This window comes from Berghia stephanieae, chromosome 3 (genome assembly GCF_034508935.2).
Source record: "Berghia stephanieae isolate SIO BIC M18660-M18661 chromosome 3, UCSD_Bste_1.3, whole genome shotgun sequence".
Taxonomy (NCBI): domain Eukaryota; kingdom Metazoa; phylum Mollusca; class Gastropoda; order Nudibranchia; family Aeolidiidae; genus Berghia; species Berghia stephanieae.
The window spans coordinates 90,524,403-90,548,315 of NC_088362.1; the positions used below are offsets into that span (position 1 = coordinate 90,524,403).

Below are 23,913 nucleotides of genomic sequence, written 5' to 3' on the forward strand. Positions count from 1 at the left end.
ATGAAGACTCCAACTATTTAGGAGTCAAAAGTTGTCATCCTAATGGGAGTTCCAACCAATGTGCATTTTGGTAATAAAAAAACATGTTATAATTTACAATGGAAATGTAACCATTTCTCACAAAATGACACATTATCTACCTGTTTCCTTTACAGAGAGGTCTCGATAGCTCAGTTGGTAGAGCACTCGCTTCACATGAAATGGGAGATCGATCCCGGGTGAAGTCTAGATTTTTTTTGCTCCTGGCTCCCTTGTCCACCCATCAGTAATTGGGTAGCTGAGTCTGTTAGGTCTGGCTGAAAGTACGTTGCGATAGACTAGCGTCCTATCCAACGGGTAACAAGCAATTATTATCCATTTCACACTACAGAAACCGGGAAAAACTCCGGCACCATGAGCCTAATGGATCTCAATGACTACTTTTTTTCCTTGAAAGGAAAACATTACCCCATGGAGGGCCTAGGACAAATGGTCTCATTCCAAACTAGGATACCAGAGACAGCAAATGTGGCCAACATAGACCTTTCCAACCAGTAGTACAACAATCCTCCATCCTCAGAAGCTTTTTCTTTTCTTTTCTTTTAGACATAATTTTACTGTGCTTACGACACTTTCAGATCATTTCTGAGCCAGTAAAATGGAAGATGATAAAATAGTTAATGTAGCTAGTCTGTAAACTCTTATTAAAGTCCCAAGCTGACGTTGTTACGGTCACGGGATCACCGCCAAATAGGACACAGATGGTTGGGAAAAAAAAGCAATGACGCAATCTATGATGATTGCTGACTCGCTCAACATTCGCAGTGTTTGTTATGGTCATATGCTTCCAGAATAATTTTACAGCTTGTCATTGTCTTTTAATGGTTTTATGGCTTGATCCACATTTAGGTCATAATATTAGCGCCCGTAACAAGGAGGAAAATGGAATGGTCAATAATTCTAGTTTACAATTAAGAGATCCCAAGAAAAGGTAAGACCAAAGAGACTGGTTTAAATAGGGAACAAAGTAGAATTCAATAGCATACCATCAGATTGAGAGGACGAAGAGTAGATAGACGTCTGATACTCTTTTATTGTAGTGACGGATGGCGTTGATTGCAGTGTCCCTCTCATGTCAGTTGGAGTTGCCGTATCAGTCTTCTCCCGAGTTCGATTCCCTTCAGTGCAAAAAGTTTTTATCCTTTAATGTCTTCTCGCAATGCTCAACTCACTTCATTTCATGCGACTATGATAAAGAGAACTAATCGTACAAGGTAAAAAAATCTCTCAACAAGACCACAGGCAAGAGCCTAGACAAAACGAAATGTGCCATTCTGAAACAACGACACAAAGTCATGCGTACAATAAATAACCTTGTGTTTTTAAAAAAATTATTATTGACACATTTCAGATTTGAATAACTCCAAAGCTATGTAAGATTTCATCAAACGGGGTTTTTGTTTTTGCCATAGGTGCTGAATTTATTAAGTTTTTATTGACATACATTTTAACACTGAGTCCTTAGGTAGCTGAGTTATGATGCCATAAGAAAAAGGTAATTTTTAAATTAATCGTAATTTAGTCTTGGTTTTTAATCATTGACACGTTTCAAGTTCAAATACCTCAAGAACAGCTGCAACGACATCAATTTGGTTTTCAACATATTAATTCAAATTTATTAAAGGTTTTTTCTTCTTCTGGTATCTTACTTGTAATCTTGTGTTTGCGCAATCTAAAGCTCCACGTTACAACGACCATTTTGAATGACAAGCCGCAAGCGTCTCTCCAGTTTGTCCCACGTCTTTTGTAGCATTAGTTAATGTGACAGAGCGGACGGCTTCTCTTATTTTGGTCTTCAGGTGACGTCATACACAAAAGAATTTCGTGTCAAGGCAAAAATTGACACATTAAATAAAATACTTTCAGGAATCATGTCGGACAAAAGCCAAAATAAATCACGATCTTTGTCAAAATTACCCTATTCTACCGACGACGTCATAGCTCAGCTACCGAAGGACGCACTGTGTTAAAACTTGAATATTTTCTACAAAAAACTGTTTGATGAAATCTTCCGTAGCTCTCGAGTTACTCAAACCTGAAATGTGTCAATAATATAAACACACACACACTATATAAGGGGATATAATAAATAGCAAGGCTGTGGACCAATGAAGAATCCCCCCCCCCCCCCCCCCCCCCCAAGCGTCGTTTCCCATCTAAAGATTTCCATCCTCATCCCTTCAGGGGTTATCCACCACAGAGAAAGGCCCTCTCATAGGATCTTGTTTTGTTTTTGTTTTTAAGGGTTTTACGGCGCTTGCAACACATTAAGGTCATATCAGCACCAGTAAAAAGTAAGTAAATTGGATAGTAAAAATATCTAGAATTCCAATTAAAGCACCAAAGAAAAGGAAGACAAAGGGGTATTGGTTTAAATAGGGAACAGATGTAAATTCCAAGCGCACACTATCAGTGTACTTAGTTTGAGATCACCTAAAAGTCTCATCCAGACACAAGCACAGGTCCCCACTAAGAGGACTACACTCAAATGTTTATAAATCTTATATAATACGTAAACAAAACATAATACAGTGCATAACAGAGATTTACAAGACTAAAAATATCATCTCGCAAAATTAACTCTACATTTGACTGTTTCCCTCCCTGCTAGGATATCCGGCCAGGGCCAGGACAAAACCAAGTATCTTTTTTTTTTGTTTGTTTATTGCTTTAGGTCTCTTCCAACACAAATGAGGTTATATGAGAGACCGCTGAAACAAAAAAACAAGCAATCTAACAAAAATAGTACAAATGTAAATCAAAATCATAACCTAAAGATATAAGCTAAATTATAAATAACCAAGAACAAACAGGCAGAAGATTTACAGAAAAAAAAATATCCCCTGTCAAAAATACAATCACAAACCAAAGAAGCAGGATAGGCTAGTAAAGAGAAGAAGAAACGACATCACTATCGGATCATACACCCATGCGAACATCATAGGTATATGATTCAAGGGTGATGCTCCCATCCAACCACCCGCAAACCATCCCAAGACAAAGACAGAAAGCATGTTGGAAAACAGATATAGGGGGATAGAAGACACAATAAGTGCCTCCCTGCCCACTAGGATCTGAGTTATCCAACCACTAACAAGCTAAAACAGATAATCACTTAACCCATTTGAACAAATTAACGAACTAAAAATACAAAGATGGTTGCGTAAAATTATGACAACATGAATTTATTCGTCATAGCCAAGATACTTATTTACAAGACAATTAATCATATTGAATGAATACAATTATCGTAATAATCATGATGAAATGAATCAGTCGCGAAAACAATGACATGATTTTCCAATAAAAACAAAAGACAAACATAACACAGGATTACCCAAAATCCTGATTTTTTAGGAACAAAAAATTAATATGAAATCTTTTAAAAACTTTAATTATAAAAGTATACCAATAAAAAATATGAGAAAAAAGAAAAGGAAAGAAAGAAAACAGAAAAATGAAAAAAAAAAAGAAAGAAAAGGACGGATGGTCATGACGTGAAATTGATGATGATGATAATGTGTGTGTCAATAGATACAAATAGAAAACTTACCTTTAAAAGACAACAAGAAAAAACAGAAACAATTCCAACACAATCGTAATGTCGTGATCTGTACAATGATACGAGCTATAATATAACACAGTGTCTAAATTTAATATTTTAAACAAAATTCTCACTTTATCATTATATATATTTTTTAAAAATGAAACAAACAAAACAAACAACAACAAAAAACAAACAAAAAGAAGTTTTTCCTGAAATGGTATGATGATAAAAACGAACTTTAAAAATACAGCAGGCCACTTTCAAAACTTGGGTAAAACTACATAAATACAAGATTGTGAAATCAGTGGATGATATCATGTCTTATCATTTATGCCCAATCACAATTTTTGAGCTTACATCTTATCATCCGATTGCAAGTCTGAAAACAATATGCTTTTGGTAATTGAATTAATTTTTTTTTAAAAAGGTTACAAGCACAATTGCAAGATTCAATTTCAAAAAGAAAGGGTCACGATGTCACTCTACATGGTAATATTAATGAACGTTAAACCCTACCTATCTTATTGAAACTTTCATCTGCCCTGTCCTTTTTCCGTGATTTTGTGAACGGTGTGAAAAAAATCAAATTTCATGCATATCTCAAAAAAAAAAAAAAAATAAATAAATAATTTTTTTTTTAAATAATAAAAATAAAAGAATGAACGAAATGAATACATACTCAAAATTGTTTTAGAACTCCCTCTCTCCTCTCTCTCTCTCTCTCAAATAAAAAAAAAAAAGAAGTCTATGAGAGATAAGTCTGGTTGTAAATTTGTTTTTATCTTTTAAAATTAAAATCCTAAATCCAGTTCAGGGTTATTTCCATAGGTTTTAAAAAATTATTTCTTCACATGGAATAGTCAATATTTTTGAAAAATTGAGATTACGCTAACAAGCGCTTAATAGTGAACCCCCCCCCCCCCCCATAAAAAAAAACAAAAACAAAAAAAAAAAAAACCCAAAAAACAAAAAAACAAATTACATGTATTTGCTGACTTGGTTTATGTCATTTTCCCTTCCTTTTCTCGTATTTTTTTCTCTTTCTTTTCTTAAAACGCAAAATTCAAGTACATAACCCAAAGTTATAGTTGGTGACAAATACATAAAAAAGTTTACTTATGAGAGATCAAAAAAAAATATATGTACAAAACAAGTTGACAGAAAGTAAAAAAAATTTAAAAAGAAGAAGAAAGAAGGACAAATAATTAAAAAATAAAATTTTAAAAAAGCTTAATGAAAAATGTAATAAAATGGATAGACACAAAATTCGAATGGATATTATTTGGATTTAACCTATCATTGTGAAATCACAGAAAGCGTTGTTTAATTTTACACAAATCATATTGACTAATACCATATATTATCCAATATCAGGAATACACATATTTATTACTCATGTATGAAAACATTATTTTTTTTAATCCTAAGGATGTGACTTTTGCATTTGATGTCTTTGATGAGAAAACAACATTACATTAACAATCTTTTATCTTTAAAAAAAAAAAAATTACAAAGATGCTTTGTTTATGTTTATGTTTTAAAGGGTTTTACGGCGTTTGCGACATATTTAGGTCATATCAGCGCCAGTAAAAAGGAAGAAAATGGGATAGTAAAAAGTTCTAGAAAGACAATTGAAGTACCCAAGAAAAAGTAAGACAATGGGAAATTGGTTCAAATAAGGAACAGATATAGATTCCAAGAGCATACTATCAATGTTCTTAGTTTGGGATCACCTAAAAGTCTCATCCAGACTCCAGAACAAGTCCTCAACAAGAGGAATACACTCAAATAGTTATAAATCGCATGTTAAAAATATATAAAAAATAATACAGAACAGAAAGATGATTTACAAGGGAAAAAATATCATTCCCCAAAACCATAATCATATATTCAACTGTTTTCCTATCAGCCAAAGACTCTGGCCAGGGTCAGGACAAAACTAAGTAATCTCATTCCAAGACAAAGACAGAAAGCAATTGGAAACAGATATAGGGGGATAGAAGACACATAAAGTACCTCCCTGCCCACTATGGGAGGTCAGGAACTATACCCGGATTCCAAAGATGACAATGTATCCATGAATGAGAAGCAAATAATTACCCATGTGATGAACAAAGAAAATCACAATTTCTATGTCAGGTGAGAAAATAATCGTACAAATGATAGATCAAAGTCGTAGATCAAAATTTACAATGAGTGTTTTAAAAAATCACACTAAAAAACCAACATGACAAACCATATTCAAATTGTGAGAATGTAGGAATCTCTTGGCATGCGTATGAGATCTTAAGATAAAAATAAAACTGGGAATTTTAAAATCGTTTTTTTAATGAAGAAATAATAATGGCAACATGAAGTGATGGAAATTCTTTATCTGAAACTTTTTAAAAGTATGTTGTGTGTTTTATCTATTTATTTATTTATTTCTTGTTTTTTGTTTTTAAGGGTTTTAAGGCGCTTGCAACACATTTAGGTTATATCAGCGCCAGTAAAAAGGAATAAAATGGGATAGTAAAAAGTTCTAGAATTACAAATAAAGCACCCAAGAAAAAGTAAGACATAGGGGAACTGGGAACAAATAGGGATCAGATGTAGATTCGAAGAGCACACGATCAAAGTACTTAGTTTGAGACCATCTATAAGTCTCATCCGGACACAAGCACAAAATCCAACAAAGAGGAATACACTCAAATGCTTACATTATAAATTCAAAATAACAAATATAATAATACATAACAGAGAGATGATTTACAAGGAAAAAAATATCATCTCCGAAAACAATAACTATGAATTTGACTGTTTCCCTCCCAGCCAGGGCCAGGACAAAACCAAGTAATCTCATTCCCTTGGAAAACAGATATAAGGGGATAGAAGACACAGTATGTACCCCCCTGCCCACTATGGGAGGTCAGGAACCCCACCCAGTATCTATTTCTTAATTTGTGCGCGAGAACTAGGTTTTTGAAGAGAAAAAAAGAAAAAAAAAAAAAAAGAAAAGAAAAAAAATTGTTCTGATATAAAATGTTATGAGAATTTGTTGTCTCTCAGAAATCTATTAAATCGAGTTTGCAAGGAACAAAAAGGTCTGTAACTTATCATGGAGGGTCTGCAAAATTAATAGTATGAACAAAAGAGTGAAGTGAGGCAACAATTGGTAGTAGTAAGGATAGCACACAATTCCAGTCAAAATCCTCAATTCAAATAACAAGACAATTCAAGAGAAAATATTTCTAGAAATTATGAGCTTAATTTGGATATAGAAATGAAGACTTTGACCTGGAAATACTGAAGGAATTTACCTTGTTTGTTTGTTCGTTTATTCATTCATTTATTTATTTATTTGGCAATCAAAAACACAAAAACAGCTCTTTTATATTCAAAAAGAGTTTTAAATGTGCCTAAGAAAGCATTTATAATCTAATTTAATTGAGAAAAAGAGTAATTAAACAAGGGAAACCTTTCGTTTAAAAGTCAAACTGATGGAAAAAAAAAGAACTAATTGAATGTCAATATTCCCCCCCCCCCCCCCCCCCCCCCCATCCTTTAACATTTAAACCAAGTTTAGTTCATATACAATCGATGGCACAGTGAACAAAAAACATTTAGTAATCTTATAAACTGATGGCGTAGGGCAGAACTTGAGAGACATGAATAAATAGGAAACCAATAACATCTCGCATCTCACCCCCCCCCCCCCCCCCCCCCCCACTAAAAAAAAATAATAAAATAAAAAAAATAAAAAACCCAACAAAAACAACAAAACGCCCTTATCCTGATCTGAAAACAAAAGACCCAACTAATTATATCTATCCTTTGTTTGTTCCAAATGTAATGTATCTATTCCATTGAAAGGTGAATGTTGTATTGGTTTAACGTGAAAAGGGCATGATACATTAAAAAGTTGATTCATACACTGCATTAATATCTTTTTTTTTATAAATAGATATTTACAAATACACAATAAGCCATTACAAAAAATATGACGAAACATCACATGAACTTCTACTGACAAATTGTTCTGTGCTAGTTCAATGAGTTTTGAAAAATAAAAGATATTTGAGTGACTGAGACAAATTGATATCCATTAAAATCAAATCTGGCACACATAGAACTATTCATGTAGAGATGCAAAATGTTTTGTCTAATGTCATCCAAAGTAATTTCATATCATTTGATGAAGAAGAAAAGCGCGGAAAGATATTTGCCATTATGCCAAAATTCTTTGTTTAAAAAAAGAAAGCCTTTAAAATGTTTGTCTATAGCGTATGGAACAGAGAATTCAATATACTATTCTATACATAAAGCATCAACTCTGGACAGTGCTTTTTAAAAAAATTCTTCATTTCCCTTCAGATGCCAAGTAGGAAAAGAATGGCATTCTTTTAACGTTTAAAAATTCATGACAGTGACTTTGGAGAAGTGAATAATGCCTATGCTTTACGGTGCTTGGAATACATTAAGGTCATATCAGCGCCAGTTAAAAGGAATAAAAGGGGATAGTAAAAAGTTCTAGAATTACAATTAAAGCAACCAAGAAAAGGTAAGACAAAGGGGAATTGTTCAAATAGGAAACAGATGTAAATTCCAAGGGCACACTATCAAAGAACTTAGTTTGAGATCACCTAAAAGTCTCATCCAGACACAAGCACAGGTCCCTACTAATAGGAACACACTCAAATGTTTACACATCATATATAAAATGTAAACAAAACATAATACAGTGTATAACAGAGAGATGATTTACAAGGGAAAAAAATATCATCTCCCTAAACTATCTATACATTTGACCATTTCCCTCTCAGCAAGGGCATCCGGCCAAGGCCAGGAAAAAAAAACAAGTAATCTAATTCCAAGACAAAGACAGAAAGTAGGTTGGAAAACAGATATAGGGGGATTAAAGACACAGCAAGTGCCTCCCTGCCCACTGAGGGAGGTCAGGAACCCCACCCAGGAAGAATGCCTACAATGCCAACTTAGATTCCAGCTGATTCAATGATATAAATCTACTGATGGACTTGACTCACAATGGTAGCCAAATAACTTTTCTGGTTGTCTACAACAAAAAGCTGCAAATTGGTGGTCCTTTATCACATCGACCTACAATTCCAAGTATGGCTTATATATCATATATATCATTAACTAGATGGATTGATCTAAAATAGCTGCTACTTAACATGTAAATGATAAATAATACAAACATATTTATCCAGTTATATTAATTAATGGTATTTAGAGAACTAATTAATTGAAAGAGTGTTTTGACAATCTTTAGAAAAATGACGAAGTACATCAAAATGCATGAAAAGGGTGGTCAGTATTTATAATATATTCTATCAAATTATAAATGGAATTTATTAATATTAGTCAGGGGTGACGAAGTTGTGAAAAATGAAATGTCAAAATGAATCAGACATATAAATTTCATTCACACAATACTATTTTAGACAATTCTTCTCTCAGATTACAAACTATCAAACCATTAGTAAGCCTGAATGAAATAGGAATTTTGCATCTGTGCAGTAATATCTCACCAGGGGTGCAAATGTTTAGTTCATTTACGTTTATGCAGTTTGGTGGCACTTGCAACATTCTTTTTGGTCAGTGAAGTGGTAAGCTGTTTCAGGGAATGTCAAGTTTCTCGACATTGGCAACTTATTAACCTTGCAGCATCATTGCATTTTTACTTGTAAGAGTAGATAGCAAGGAGGTGACCATTATCCTTTGAAAATGGGTTTTTGATAATAAACATTTTATTACCTAAACCGAATTTTTTTTTCAAAAATGATATTCAATGAATTCAGCTTTCATAATCTGACCATATAATCATGATTGCTCTCATGCAGTTACCATCATTATTCTTGATTGAGAATGGAGACAACAATGTTTGAAAAGGATCATCGGGCTATTTGAATAGAAAAAGAAAAACAAAAAACAAACAACCAACAAAACTCCTCACTCCCCTGATTCTGGTCATTCACTTCTCCATAATTGTTGATGTTATAAATTGTTTTTAATGTATGAGATAGATTCAATCAATGTTAGAACAATATTAGCAGTGATGGGTTATGTTCAATCCAAAACAAACAATTATACACTTTGTCCACAACTAAAACGTCTTCAATCCAATGCTGTCCAAACAAACCTGATTATCATTCAGCATTATGTAGACTTGACACTGGTAGCCCAAAATATTCAAAAAGTAATATTAGAGTCATTGAAAAGAATTTGGGACCAGGACATAAATAATGCATGATACGTGATGAAATAAACCAAGAGTTGTGATACATTTGTCTCTTCTTAGTTTGGCTCTGCTCGCTTATTTCCTGTTACTCTTGCCTTCAGATAATTCTAAGTGGATTCTCATGATATGACATTTTGCTCCACCATTATCAAAATGTCATGTTTTTTAACAAACAGTTTTCAGAGTCAACGACAGTGTTGAGCTGCGTATTGTTGAGCATCCTTGTCAAAACCGTCCATCTTAGTTATTTTATTCACTGCTACATTGAAATTTCATAGTTTTTGGCAAATGACAGAAAAAAAGCTTAAAAATAGAAATAAATTCACCAAAATCTGAAAGAATGAGCCTCTACAATGTCTTTAAAAATGTGGTCTGTGATTTGAGAGAAAAAAAAAATTTATTTCCTAGATTAAAAAAAAGAAAAGAAAAGAAACACTAAACCTTGAAACGAAACAAAGTGATGAAGACACTTCATCAAATGTAAATTGTTACTTCTACAATGTGCTTGTGCTTGGAAATACTTGGATAATTTCATTTTCAATGTGACATTCTCATTTCCAACACACTCCGAAAACATACCAATGAGTGATTGAAATAAAGACAGATCACATTCAGAAAGAAAAACTGATGAAAATTGAAGAAAAAGAACCCCGAAATATATTTCATTCACCATTCAACAATGAATACAGCTTGGTAACGGGTGTCATAACATATTCATTTCTATTGATTAGAATCAACCTATTGCACCAATGATATTGTTTAAACTTCAAAGTGATTAACAGTATCAACAAAATCAAACGGAACAAAGACATTTTGCATCACTTTTGAACTTACACAGCTGTAGCCATTTGCTTCTTTCAAATAGTTTAGAAAAAGTCATCTGAAACAACTTTCTAAGTCGGGAGACATTTTTCACCTTACACTTTGGAAACCTCATCACAACTTTGTATCCACAAAAGATGGATTTGATTTATTGGTTACATGGAATGACATTATGTGTCCATTTGAATAATTGGGAAGCAAGCAAAGGTGCATGATAAAAATCTGAACACACTGTGTATAATAAAGTTAATTTGTTCTTAGAAGTTTCTATCTGCTTTGGTTTGGCACTGTATCATACACGCGAATTCAAATTTTTAGCTGAGCACATTTGAAAAATTGTTTGACTCTGCCCAGTGACTCTCCACTGTGTAGACAATAGGGAATGAGATTAGCGGAAGAGTAGCATCCCTTGATTGGACGTCACCCATAGTCTGTGACGTCACAAGTGGAAAAGTTATTAGAGAGAGAACGTCATGTTGGTAGTGCGCATGCGTCTCTCGTCCTAGCGGAAGCAAGGACGAGAGACGCATGCGCACAACCAACATGACGTTCTCTCTCTAATAACTTTTCCGCCGGTGACGTCACAGACTATGGGTGACGTCCAATCAAGGGACGATACTCTTGATTTTGTTTTTATGTTTTTAAGGGTTTTACGGCGCTTGCAACACATTTAGGTTATATCAGCGCCAGTAAAAAGGAAGAAAATGGGATAGTAAAAAGTTCTGGAATTACAGTTAAAGCACCCAAGAAAAAGTAAGACAAAAGGGTAACTAGGAACAAATAGGGATCAGATGTAGAATCCAAGAGCATACCACCAATGTACTTAGTTTTGAGATTACCTATATGTCTCATCCGGACACAAGCACAAAATCCCACAAGAGGAACACACTCAAATGCTTACATTATACATCAAAAATAAATATAATAATACATAACAGAGAGATGATTTACAAGGAAAAAGATATCATCTCCCAAAACAATAACTATGCATTTGACTGTTTCCCTCCCAGCAGGACTCCGAACAGGGCCAAGTAATCTCATTCCAAGACAAAGACAGAAAGCATGTTGGAAAATAGATATAAGGGGATAGAAGACACAGTTTGTACCTCCCTGCCCACTATGGGAGGTCAGGATCCCCACCCAGACGATACTCTTCCGCTAATCTCATTCCCTATACATCACCAGCAAAATCTCTCTATGTTTGAAATTACTGAAAGGCACAAAGCCTGCCTGCCTCATCTCGATTCAGGTGGACCATACACATTTAAAGAAGGGTAGAAAATCATTATTTAGCCCAGTACTCTGTCAAGAGATATGATTCAATACATTGCCACCAATCTGCGTGTCCAACTTATGATATGCAAAGAGGAAACTCGTGATAACACAGATATTGAATGAATTCAAGTTAAATTTATAAATAGATCTAGTTACGCATAATATATTAAAAAAACTATCAACACTACTTTCCCTTATCTCTCTCTCTCTCTCACACACACACACACACACACACACACACACACACTTTCTCTCTCTCTCAATTGATTAATATTGACATAATGATCATAAATTAATCCAGCTTGTCATATTTATTTCAGCAATGTCAAAGTTAAAATCATTATATTCATTTACATAATAGGATGTGTGAAAGGCAGTAAGACATACAAATAGATAGATAGATAGATAGATAGATAGATAGATAGATAGATAGATAGATAGATAGATAGATAGATAGATAGATAGATAGATAGACAAACTGCTGACCGATAATTAGATGGAACAGACAGGCATATAGATAGAACGAAGATGACGTAACTCATGCCTTTGTTATTGTTTTTTGCCATCTATGTTTGTGAGTAATTCTCACTAAACTGTATTAACCAGAATATAAAAGTTTAAGGTTACACATAGTTTTGTGTGTTGGTCTGTTAGACTTCCGGATAGCAATATTGTGAGTTTCTTAGCCAAGCGCACACTATCCAGAGAAATAGATGAATAAATGCAGAAACAGCAACTGAGAGTTAAAAGAAAAAAAAAAGAGAATTAAAAAAAACAAAGAAACGAAGGGGAAAAAAGCTCCAACTATTATGAATTTTAAAAATGTACAGACAGTACATACAATAAAGAAATATATAATAACAATAACGACAAAAAATTGACACTTGCAAGGAATAAACAGTCGTGAAGTGAAATGTCCAGAAAAACATCATTTTTAGAAAGTTCAGGCGTAGACAAAATTTCATATCCAGGTGTACATTATCATAACCAAGGAAGTTTTTAAAAAAATATATAGAGCAATTACTTTTAAACAAAAAAAACAACAATTTCTAAATGAAAATCATAAAAATCTTTTTTAAAAGGTCACTAATTTTGTTTTTAATAAGAGAGATAAAACCATCCCTTAACTGTCAACAGAAATAGAATCTTACTCTTACTGTTATTACACAACAATCCCATCACAGCCTGACTACAATTCAGAAAGGAAAAAAAAAACAATCAAATAGTGAAAAAAAATTAAAAAAATGAATACATATCATAAAAAAGGCCAATGATTAATATCAATAAAAATAATAATTTAAAAAAAAATAAAAAAATAAAACATGAAAATCAAAACGCTACAATCAATAACCAATATTTTTAAAATCAGCGGTGACTCCCCGTGATGCATGATATTTATGACTGTCCTCCTTGTCATAGCCAGTGGCTGGCATATATGGATTGTTTGGGCCCAGTTCAGGACGGCTGGGGTCTCGGTAATAATTGACTTCTCCTTGGGCTGTGGGATAGATGTTGACTCGATGACCTGGTGGATGGGAGGGAGGAAATACAATGATAATTAATGGGCGAGTTTTTAATTGCGTTTCAATGAATGAGAAGATGATAGACATCTTTCCACAAAATGACTGTCAAGTGAATGGCAACACTAAGCCAGCATTAAAGACATACCCATTTTCATTTGTATACCTTTTCTATTAATTTTGTTTCTTTTTTCAAATATTTCGATTGTTTATTTTAAAAAATGTTTTCCAATTGATTATAATTTCTTTGTAGGTTTTGTTCTCGATGCCCCTGATTTAGTCCGTAGATTGATCAACTGGACTTGAATAAAATGAAAATTTTTTTTAAAAATTGGGGTACAACACCACATTGAGGAAAATTAAAACAAAATATTGGATGAAAATTCCCAATATAGAATCAGAAAAAGTTAATACTTTCTTTAAGGGGTACTGAAACCAAAAATCACGGTATTTGCTAAATATAACTGAACAGTCTTTCCATTAAGAAATCATCAGTTGTTTTTTGAAAAATAATGGTGGTTGCTATGGAAATGCATATAAACAGCTACCATCTTGAATGTTTTGCCTATTTTCAAAGTGACATTTCTCAATAAGTTTTGCATGCATTCAAACCAAACTTTGTACATCTTATAATGAGCATGTCTTTTTTTCTTTTTAAATAGATGAGCTCAGAATGTATTTTTCCTGTAATTAAAAAATAATTATCCTAGTTTTTATATTTAAAAAAATGACATAAAATAGTCAGAAAAAAAAAAGGTTTTGCTCATACAGGGTCCCCACTTAAATCTTGAAAAAAATTTCAAGACCACATAAATTTAAAGGCCCCTAACCGTTGATCGGTCAGGTTTCCTTATCAACAAAAAAAAAGGTCATCACACAAAAATATATAAAGAATAGGAAGGTCTTTGGATTTCTCAGTCATTACTGATCTACCAGTGAGCCAAATCCAAATATATATTAATTTAAACAATATTTTAAACATACTACAAAATTATCTTTCCTTGATTAGCTTTGGTTGTATATGTCCGCAGTAATTATTCATCTGATGATTCCATAAATGTCTTGAATGGGCCTAATAATACTCATTTATAAAAAGTTTGTTGACACATTGTTCCCGTATTATGAACTATGGTCACTAATTCATGATCGTGAAGCACCATAATTTATGCTTTGTACATCTATACATAAATCTAACAAAACTATTTAAAGTCCTTGAAACATTTCAATTACAACAATATGAAGGAAGCCTCTTTCCCCTCAATTTACTTAGAAATTAAGTCATTCGCTGGGGTGAAGAAAGCCCAACTGTTCTTTAACTCTAAAGACTTTCTCTGCTTTATCAGATTTTTTCAATTTCCTTAAATAGGCAGCATTTTCCAATAACTTAATTTTTATATTCTTTAGGACCACAACTCCCTTCCTCCTAAGCAATATTTCTTATGGAACTCTTTAACATATGTCACCCAAAACCAAAAATCATGCAAATATTATGTGACAATAGGCATGCCTGCCTTCCAACTATATGACCAAAACAGGCTTACCTCTTAAAAAGAAACAGAATATTCGTTTTAATGAATAAAAAAGAATATTGCTCTTTGTGTTATTGCCGTGTAATTTCACAATTCTTATTTTAGACTAATTGATTTGACTAAAAAAAATAATTGTATATTACCAAGGGTGATTTATCTTTTAAAATCCTATTATAATAATCCTCCCACACCAACCCATTGAAAACTGCATTCAACAAGGTCATTCATAACTGATAGACACCCAATTTCACCCCCAATGTCGCATTCAACCACATTAAATTTTAATACTGCTTTAAAAAAAAAAATCACATGTAAATTTCTAAACATAGAAGTTTCATAATGAACGAGAGCAAGATACGTGCAAGGTTAGTAAATCATTGAGATTTTTCATTGGGTTTACACAATTTTTTAACTAACCTCAATTGCAAAAAGTACACATATTACAATTGCAAAAGTGGTTTGAACTAACTTATAGATATATACATAATACCACATGCTGAGAAAAAAAAAAAAACAAAACTATTTTTTTCAGACAACGAAAGCAAACTAAAATCGCAAAAGTCAAATGGAGGTGTATAAATATCACGCAGTCATTCAGAGCATTCAATCAAATTGGATTGGAATTGGAGAAAGACATTTATAATAAATCTATCGCAATACAAACTAGTGAACTTTTGAAAGAGAGAAAAAAAAGACAGTAATTTGGAAAATCAAAATCACTAATTGACAAATGAGTCAATTACTGATATTTAAAAAGACAAATTTGAATTTCAGGATATCTGCAAGAAACTCAGGAGACTTGTCTCCTCCCCACCCAAAAACAAACAAAACAAATCCCAAAACAAAACTTCTTTTTCCATACCTTAAAGCATATTAAATTTTAAAAAACCCAAACATACAGTCACGTCTCTCCAATCCGAACACCTCCGTTTCCAGACATCCAGATAGTGGAATTAGCCCCTAAAGTCTACAAATAAAGGGGAAAAAATCTGTCCCCAGGCAACCGGTCCAGATCATGAGACATCTGGATTGTGGAGTTCTGGATTAGAGAGACCCAACTGTACATGGGGATAGGGAACACGTCTAGTGTTATAATTAACTAATATTAGAGAAAATACCAACGATTTTCTTTGTACTGGAGCTGTGAGTGTGAAATAATAACAGTGAACACAATTGATAAATGGGAATGTAACACACCCAAGGGGAATAAATCGGCTCATGTTTAAAAATTATAAATCAGATTAGTGCTGGTAAAATGGAACATCAAAAAATAAAAAATATTTAAATGATAAATTTGACATGTATATCATCTAATTAACATAGATACATCGAAAACTTTATATTAAAAAACAAAAAAAAAACAAAAAAAAAAACAAATAGGTAAATGAAAAAAAAAAAAAAAAACTGACAGAGAAACTGAATACAAACAAGTGAATAATGAGCTAAAAGACTTCAAATGCTTTTCAACAACCATTTGAGCCAAGGAAGCAGATATTTCTTTATAGAGTGTAACATTTCAGATCAGTTTTGAAGTGATTCCGATTATTTTTAAAAAGAAAAAGAAAGAAAGGATTGTCTCATCAGTTGATAATTTCATCATATCTTGTTATATACTTTTTTTAAATGTGCAAAACATTCTGTAAGGTATGAAAAAAACCAGAAAGAAAATGTCGAAGTCGACATACGATAAAAAATAAATAGGCTGAACAAACTTAGGTGAACCTGATTTTGTTCAGTTTGAAAAATTAAATTGTAAAGCACTTTGAGCACATGTAGTGAATACTGGTCTATAGAAAAGCTCACGTTTCAAAGAATTTCCACTGACTCAAAAAATAAACAGAATAATTGCTAGAGAAAAACAGCATAATTTTACCACATTAAAGTAAATACCTGGGGCAGAACAAATACGGTGAATATAATAACATAACGCAGGAACAAAATTGAAAACAATGGATGATAAAAGCTCAAAAACAAAAACAATTTATAAAAGTGGTAATATATTTAGGTATTAGGTCAGCATCATTGGCACTAATACTCAGTCTAATTGAATCTGTCTGTGTATACCACGCTGAAGAGCCAATATTAAATGTTCTTAACATGAAGACTTATCACTTGACAGCGTTTAAAATTAAAATAAAATATTAAAATAACATTTAGATGAATGCACACCGTAAAAAATGAGAGGTTACACCATACTAACATTCCATTGGACACTTTTTTTTTAAATGAAGAAAAGATGAGATAGGAGTGTAAACAATGGCAAGGTAAGTAAAGAAAGCGAATAAAACCACACTTAAGGCTAGCTAACACCGAATAAGGAGTTTTAAAAAAGGCTTGAACAGGCAGCAAGGGAGGGGAGACAACAAATAAAGGAAATAATAAAAGTATTTCCTTCTAAGTGACTACGTAATGCTCTCCCATTGCACACCATCTTGCCAACATACCCAAGTAATCAAGCTGGGTAAGGGTCATATCCCAGATATGATTGTTTTTCCCTGCAAAATGGAAAGGAACGATGGAGTGGTTGAAGTAATACAAGAAATAAGACGAGTCCTACAATGGGTTATGTGGAAATCAATGGGATATATGGGAAAGTTTTAAATATATTCAATAATATTTGAGTGTGATGATCACTTGTTTTCTATACTCTCTTCACTTTTCCACCAGGCTATCTTCATTGCATTGTAGTGTTCAAAACTGTACAGCAGCTAAAAGGGTAGATGTCCTTGATGGCTTAAACTTGTGATGAACTACAAGCTATTTTGAATATACCCACTTTTTAAAAAATGCGAACAAATAATAAACCTGATAAAATCTTCAGCCATGCCAGCTGCCATTATGATCCAATCTCAAATTTAACCAGAAGGGATATATTTTCATTGAAAATATTTTATATTGTTAAAAGTTTATTAGATTTAAACAGATTTCATTTCATCTTAAAAATAAAATCAACACAGATCTTATATCTATAGATACAAATACAAAAATACAAGTGTGAATAATAAATAAAGTGAAATTAAAATAAAAGACTAAAATATACATTCCCCCCCCCTTCTCCCGCCCCTCCTAAAAAAAAACCCCCAAAAAAGCAAAAGAAAAAACTAACAGAACTAGTGAATTTTTACATTTGTAGCTACTGGAAACAAAGTCAACCTGTAATAAACGCCAGAACACCTTGTATTACCCCGATCGATCGTGTTAACAATTATGTCAAATCGTATCATCATTTGATACCAAATGAATAAAGTGTGAATTTGTTGTAAAGTAAATATAAGTATAATCACATCCCCAATGCACACATCCAAGTCACCACCATTGATATAAATATTTTATTTTAATTTATTGAATGTCAGAACCAATTTTACAGCATTTTCTTCTGAAGTTTAAAATATGATTTAAATACTTTGTTTTCATTATTTACCCAAAAGAAAAAAGAAAGAAAAAAAAGCATATAAGAATAGAAGTTATAGTTTTCACACTAAGATTAGGAAACGACCTTCATAATCAACAACCAAAATCTGACAAAGCGTTGCTAGAATGTAAAACAATGAGAGGGTTTATAGTAGTCAACCACATCCTTTTACTCAGAAGAAATAGTTTACAGAAGAAAATTATTCAGCTCAAATTGGGTGAATTTATACTCTATTTAAATGTTGTCTTTCTTTTAGCCAGTCTTCTTTCTTTTCTTTTTTTTCTATAAACTGCTGTACTCTGGAAAACATGTATTTAAAAATATGGCCAGAAAACTCGTCCTTCAAATATCAATCTTGACAAAAACTCTCAAGCCTGAGACTTCCACAAAGGCTATTAAATTGAATGTGACAAACAAACTTTTGCTACAAAGCTCAGAGAAGGGAATTGACCAGAAAATAGAGGAAGAAAAAACTAGACAAGAGAGACTTTATAAATACAAGAAATTTATCCTCTAAAGAGATATCAAACACCACAAGACAACATTCTGGCAACAAAATCAGACTAAACTAACACAATTTTAAAAATCAACCAGGAGTAAGAAATTCACATTTTGAGACAAGCCAGAACTGAAATCGATGAAACATAAACACACCACAATAAATAAATAACACAGGTATCTTACTCTAATTCGCTCAGTTAGTAGAGCACTCGTTTCACGGACAAAAGTACTGAAATCGATTCTGGGTGAAGTGGAAATTTTTTTATGCCCTCCCCCAATGTCCACCCCAAAGTGACTGGGTCTGTTAGATATGGTGGAAAGTACTTTGAGATGGACTAGCTTACTATCCAAAGAGTAATAAGTAACTTCTATTGTCTGTTTCATGCTATAGAAACCGGGATTAACTCTGGCTCCATGAGCCTAATGGCTCTGAAAGACTACTTACTATTAAAGGGAGCATATAGAGTAATTGACAAAGAAATCAACATGTGAATAAATAGTGATGTTCAGTGTGGCTGAGTCAGTCCCTTCACATAAAAAGGGAGAAAAATTGGAAGAAAAGCTTTCATTGAAATACCTGAACATTTTTAGTTGGAAAGGAGTGTCTCTGATAGAAAAATTAGTCACTCATAATATGAAAATATTTTTTTTTTGGATTTTGAACATCTAAAACGTGCACATGGCAAGTGTTAGGTTTGTTTAATTCATTCCCATTTTAAAATACCAAAAAAAAAAAAAAAAAAAACACAAACACAAACAAACAAACAAAAAAAAGTTGTTTTGAAAATGAATTATCAGAAATGTACATCATAAAATCAAAACAAAATATATTTTTAAAAACACACACAAAAAAAGCTCACGATTTAAAAAAAATAACCTCAACTGAAACTAATTCTAGTTCTAATAAAGTCTTTTTTTATAAACTGATTATTTACTTCTTTTCACAAGGAAATAGCACGAAAACCTTGTTGGGTTACATCATAAAATAGATTTAAGGTTAGGTACACGTTACAACATAAAATTTTAAATTTGAATATACTCCTTACTTCCTACAACCTGCATGTTACCAGGAACTATGTCACAATGACTTCCTGCCATATCATAAGAATTCAACAACCGTCACATATCAGAGCTGCCAACTCACAAAACAATAAAGTCCCGACATTTCCCCCCCCCTCGATGAAAGGGTGAGTTAAAATTAGCAGTGACAGCAACTCAACTTGGCATTTGATTACAAAATTATTGAAAAGTGGATGGCAATACACATGAAATAAGCAAAACAGTCGAAATTGTTTTAATACAGCAATAAAAACCATTTTGAAAAAAAGAAAATGCAGTAATAACCCCCCCCCCCCCCCCCCCCCCCCTTCCTTCCACGCACAAAAAAATACAAAAAAAAAAAACTCCCATAAATAATAAAAAATCACCAAAAAAATTTAAAAACCAAACAAACAAACCAAACACAATGAGTGTTTTTTATATCATACAAAATTGATCTTGAATATAAATCCACTTTCTAAAATTATCATTCTGCATCCAATGTCTTGATTAAAAAAAAAAACAGACATCAATCTTGTCATAATTTGTTCCACAACCTCACAATCATATGTTTTCCACAAAGCTTGGGTGTCACTTTTGTTTTTTTTTGGGTGTCACTTTCATTTTCAGGTACGTATGAAGCCAGTATTGGTTCATATGTTGAGCAATTTATAAAATGACTTGAAGATTTGCTCAAAAGTCTGCAGTTATTCGGAATCACCAATAAATGTCAATGATATTAATCAATTACAAGATTAATCCTGCAGCTTAATTAAGTCATTGGCACCTTTCGTTGAACTTACTCGCTCGATTTATATTTCATCTGCAATTTAGTTTTTCAATAACCTCAGGCATTCTGTTGCAGTTCATTTTAAAACAAAGCATACTTAAGAATGTCGTAAAACTAATAAAACAGCATTTGTGACACATCAAAGGAGAAAAAAAAAAAGAAAGAAAGAAAGAAAGATGGCAAAATAAGACATGTAACAACTAGTCTACATAACTGATTACGTCAAGCTAGGTAGTATAAACAATGAGACAAAATACCTATGCACGTCTGCAAAGATCCTCCTATAGATGTAAACCCATAATGATGGCAAAGTGGGGAGGCATAGACAGAATAATTTCATGATGTTAGAAATATATACAGATTCAAGTATGACTATATCACGTTTTATAATATAAAAGAAAAGAAATTAGTACTATCGTGTACCTCATCCCCCTCCCAAGCCCCAAATAAAAGAGAGAGAGAGAGAGAGAGAGAAAGAGAGAGAGAGAGAGAGAGAGAGAGAGAGAGAGAGAGAGAGAGAGAGAGAGAGAGATATGACACGTCTCATTTTCAATGTCCTCCCATGCTTTTTTTAAAATGCTTATGAGACAAGAAAGGATAAATCTTCTATAATTTACAAAAATGTCATGCAGTGCAAGCCACTTATAGGTATCATTTGGCACAATCAAATAAATTAACTTCAAATTTTGTAAAGATGAATATCAAATAAATAGGTGTTAAATACAAAAAAAAAAAAAGAGAAAGAAAGAAAGAAAGAAAAGAAAAGAAAAGAAAAGAAAAGAAAAGAAAAGATAAGAGAAAGAAGTTATAGGGCAGTAAAAATAAATGGTTAAACCAGCATACCACCAAATAGAAGTTGGATATGAATGGGTTAGAAAGACGAAGTTGAAAAAAAATAATGATTGAATACATTTTCCCAATGCAATGCTTACATTTGTCATAAAATCTGGCGGCTATTGGTTTCTGAAAGAGATATATTTAAATTTTCTGGGGAGTTTTTTCTTCTAATTTTGATTTTATAAGGTCAGTTCATTTTTGTAAGGAAAACCAACTGTTGACCTCAAATAATTTTTGCAGTTTAAAGAACACACCTTATAATAATCACTGGGGCAGCCAAAATCACACACATACAAATACTAAAAGGCGCCATTGAAAAAGACTACAACAGATCTCTTTTTAAATTTTGAAAAAATAAAATAAATAAAATAATATATTAAGATTTAATTTCGACTTGCATTTCGACACACATCAAAAAGTGTTGAATTCTATGGGCAGGTGATGAGGGTATCCTCATAACATGATTATTGTTTCTTAAAAAAAACAACAGACAAACAAATAATTATTTGTCTCATCTCTCCTCATTTACCCAAGCACACTCACATGTGAACAGGTGTCACAATCCACTGACACAACTTGCTTTTGATTAGCGACCTAAATAAGAGTTAAATAGACTTAAACAAGCAATTTTTTTTTCTTTTTTCTTATCCATGTAAAAACTGTGAGATCTGGAACATGAATCCATTACCTGGGTCATGAAGGTAGAGGCAGTGTCGGTATGATTGTTGATTTCAGTGTTTGATAGTGCTACACGGATTGCTTATATTGCCAAAAAAAAAAAGAATGAAAATAACAAGATAACATCTATGACTATTGACAAAAATATTGACCCCCCCCCCCCCCCCCCCCAAAAAAAAAACAAAAAAAAAAACAAAACAAAAAAAACAAATAAAGAAAAAAGAAGAAAAATAAACTTTTTAAAAACAAGGTCCAAACACACAAATCAATGCCAACCGATAATCTTCAGGCTACTTTCTTTGTTCTTTTACCATTCTTTCTTTTTATTTTTTGCTCTTTGATACCCCCCCCCCCCAAAAAAAAAAGCAACTCCGCTTACATAACCATTAAAATTTAAATCAGCTGAAAATCGTTTAAAAGGCAGCCCATATTCTGGGACATTAAACAGCATAAGCATGTTTTGAACACTCCTGTTGAAAAACCAATCTATCAATTAACCCAATCCTTGATGCTGTCTTGAAGGACCATACAATAAAGCCGATTTCTTACCATGCCTAAAAACTATAACAAGATAATATTATGACATGAGAAAACAACCCCCCCCCCCCCCCCCCCACCTCCCAACAAATTAAAAAAAAAAATAATAATAATAAAAAGAAGAAAAAGATGAAGAGTGCGGTTTCACTTCTCTCTCCCTTTCCTGATCTCTCTTGGACACCAAACATCTTATTTTCAACATATGAGTTGGAACAAACTGATTGTCAAAGTTCAATGAAAAAAAGACTTCTCTGGGGCAACTTTATAAGGTGCCAAAAGATCATTCAAGAAAATTCACAAATTTTGGTGAAAAATAAAAGACTTTCTTTGAAGTGCGTGAGCAGATAGAAGCTTAAATTTCTTACAATCTGGTCCACATATCAACAGTAAACCTATTACCATTATGGGAACATCCACCTTTAATCCCTTATAGAATCTATTCCCTCTAATCTGACATTACATCTTTCTATGAACACTAAGGGAAAAGTCATCGGGATACATGGGTGCAAGTAGCTTAGGCCGGAAAAAAAATAAAAAAAGAAAAAAAAAAGAAGCCTGAAATCCATTTCCAACTAATTCCAAAAAACCTGAAACTTATTTTGAACTGTGACCTGCCACCTTATGTCGGAGTGATCTAGATGCCGGAAAAAAAAAATTAATTAAATTTCAAAAAGCCGGAAATCTAGCACCCATGATGATGTGAGTTTGCAGCCTGAGTTGCATAACTTTCACTTCTCTAGGAGTAAAGATGGCTAAGATGAGGAATTAAAGGCTGAGAAGGAAAAAAAAAAAATGAAAATCAAACTCGCTATCAACAGGTTAGTAATATGAAAATGGGAGTATCATGCCACACACCTGTCCCATTGCCGTTGGGTACTTTATTGGTTATGGATCCATCAGGACCCTGGTAGCTGATCATGTTGTGCTTCTTGACATCCTCATGGACAACCTGGTCAGACACAATGGTCACTGTCCTGGCATCGGAAACAGCAGGGGGTGGCCTTGTTCCAACTATGTTCTGGTAGCGGGAAAGAAACAAATGAGAACATTTTTTATGACAGTTTAGTTCTTACATATAATAATGCAGCAAAAGTATTATCTATTCTTATCAAATGTGCAATGCAGGGAAAAATGTAAGTGATGGGTG

The 23,913-nt window shown here is 32.9% G+C and overlaps 1 protein-coding gene across 6 annotated transcripts in view; it reads right to left on the reverse strand.

Annotated features, from left to right (window-relative positions):
* Positions 1–11,274: 11,274 nt before the first annotated feature.
* The window catches only part of LOC144968796 (palmitoyltransferase ZDHHC14-like), a 61,212-nt gene continuing 48,573 nt past the window's right edge, over positions 11,275–23,913 (reverse strand). The window contains exons 9-11 of one of the 6 annotated variants that reach the window (XM_078907491.1): positions 23,622–23,784; positions 21,647–21,677; positions 12,043–13,449 (exon numbers count right to left, since the gene is read on the reverse strand). In XM_078907491.1, the coding sequence (XP_078763617.1) occupies positions 21,652–21,677; positions 23,622–23,784 (189 nt within the window). In that variant the 3' untranslated portion in view covers positions 12,043–13,449; positions 21,647–21,651. Of the gene's footprint in view, positions 13,450–17,417; positions 17,469–21,646; positions 21,678–23,621; positions 23,785–23,913 lie in introns of all 6 variants that reach the window. The other 5 variants (XM_078907488.1, XM_078907486.1, XM_078907490.1 and 2 more) reach the window with 5 other exon arrangements.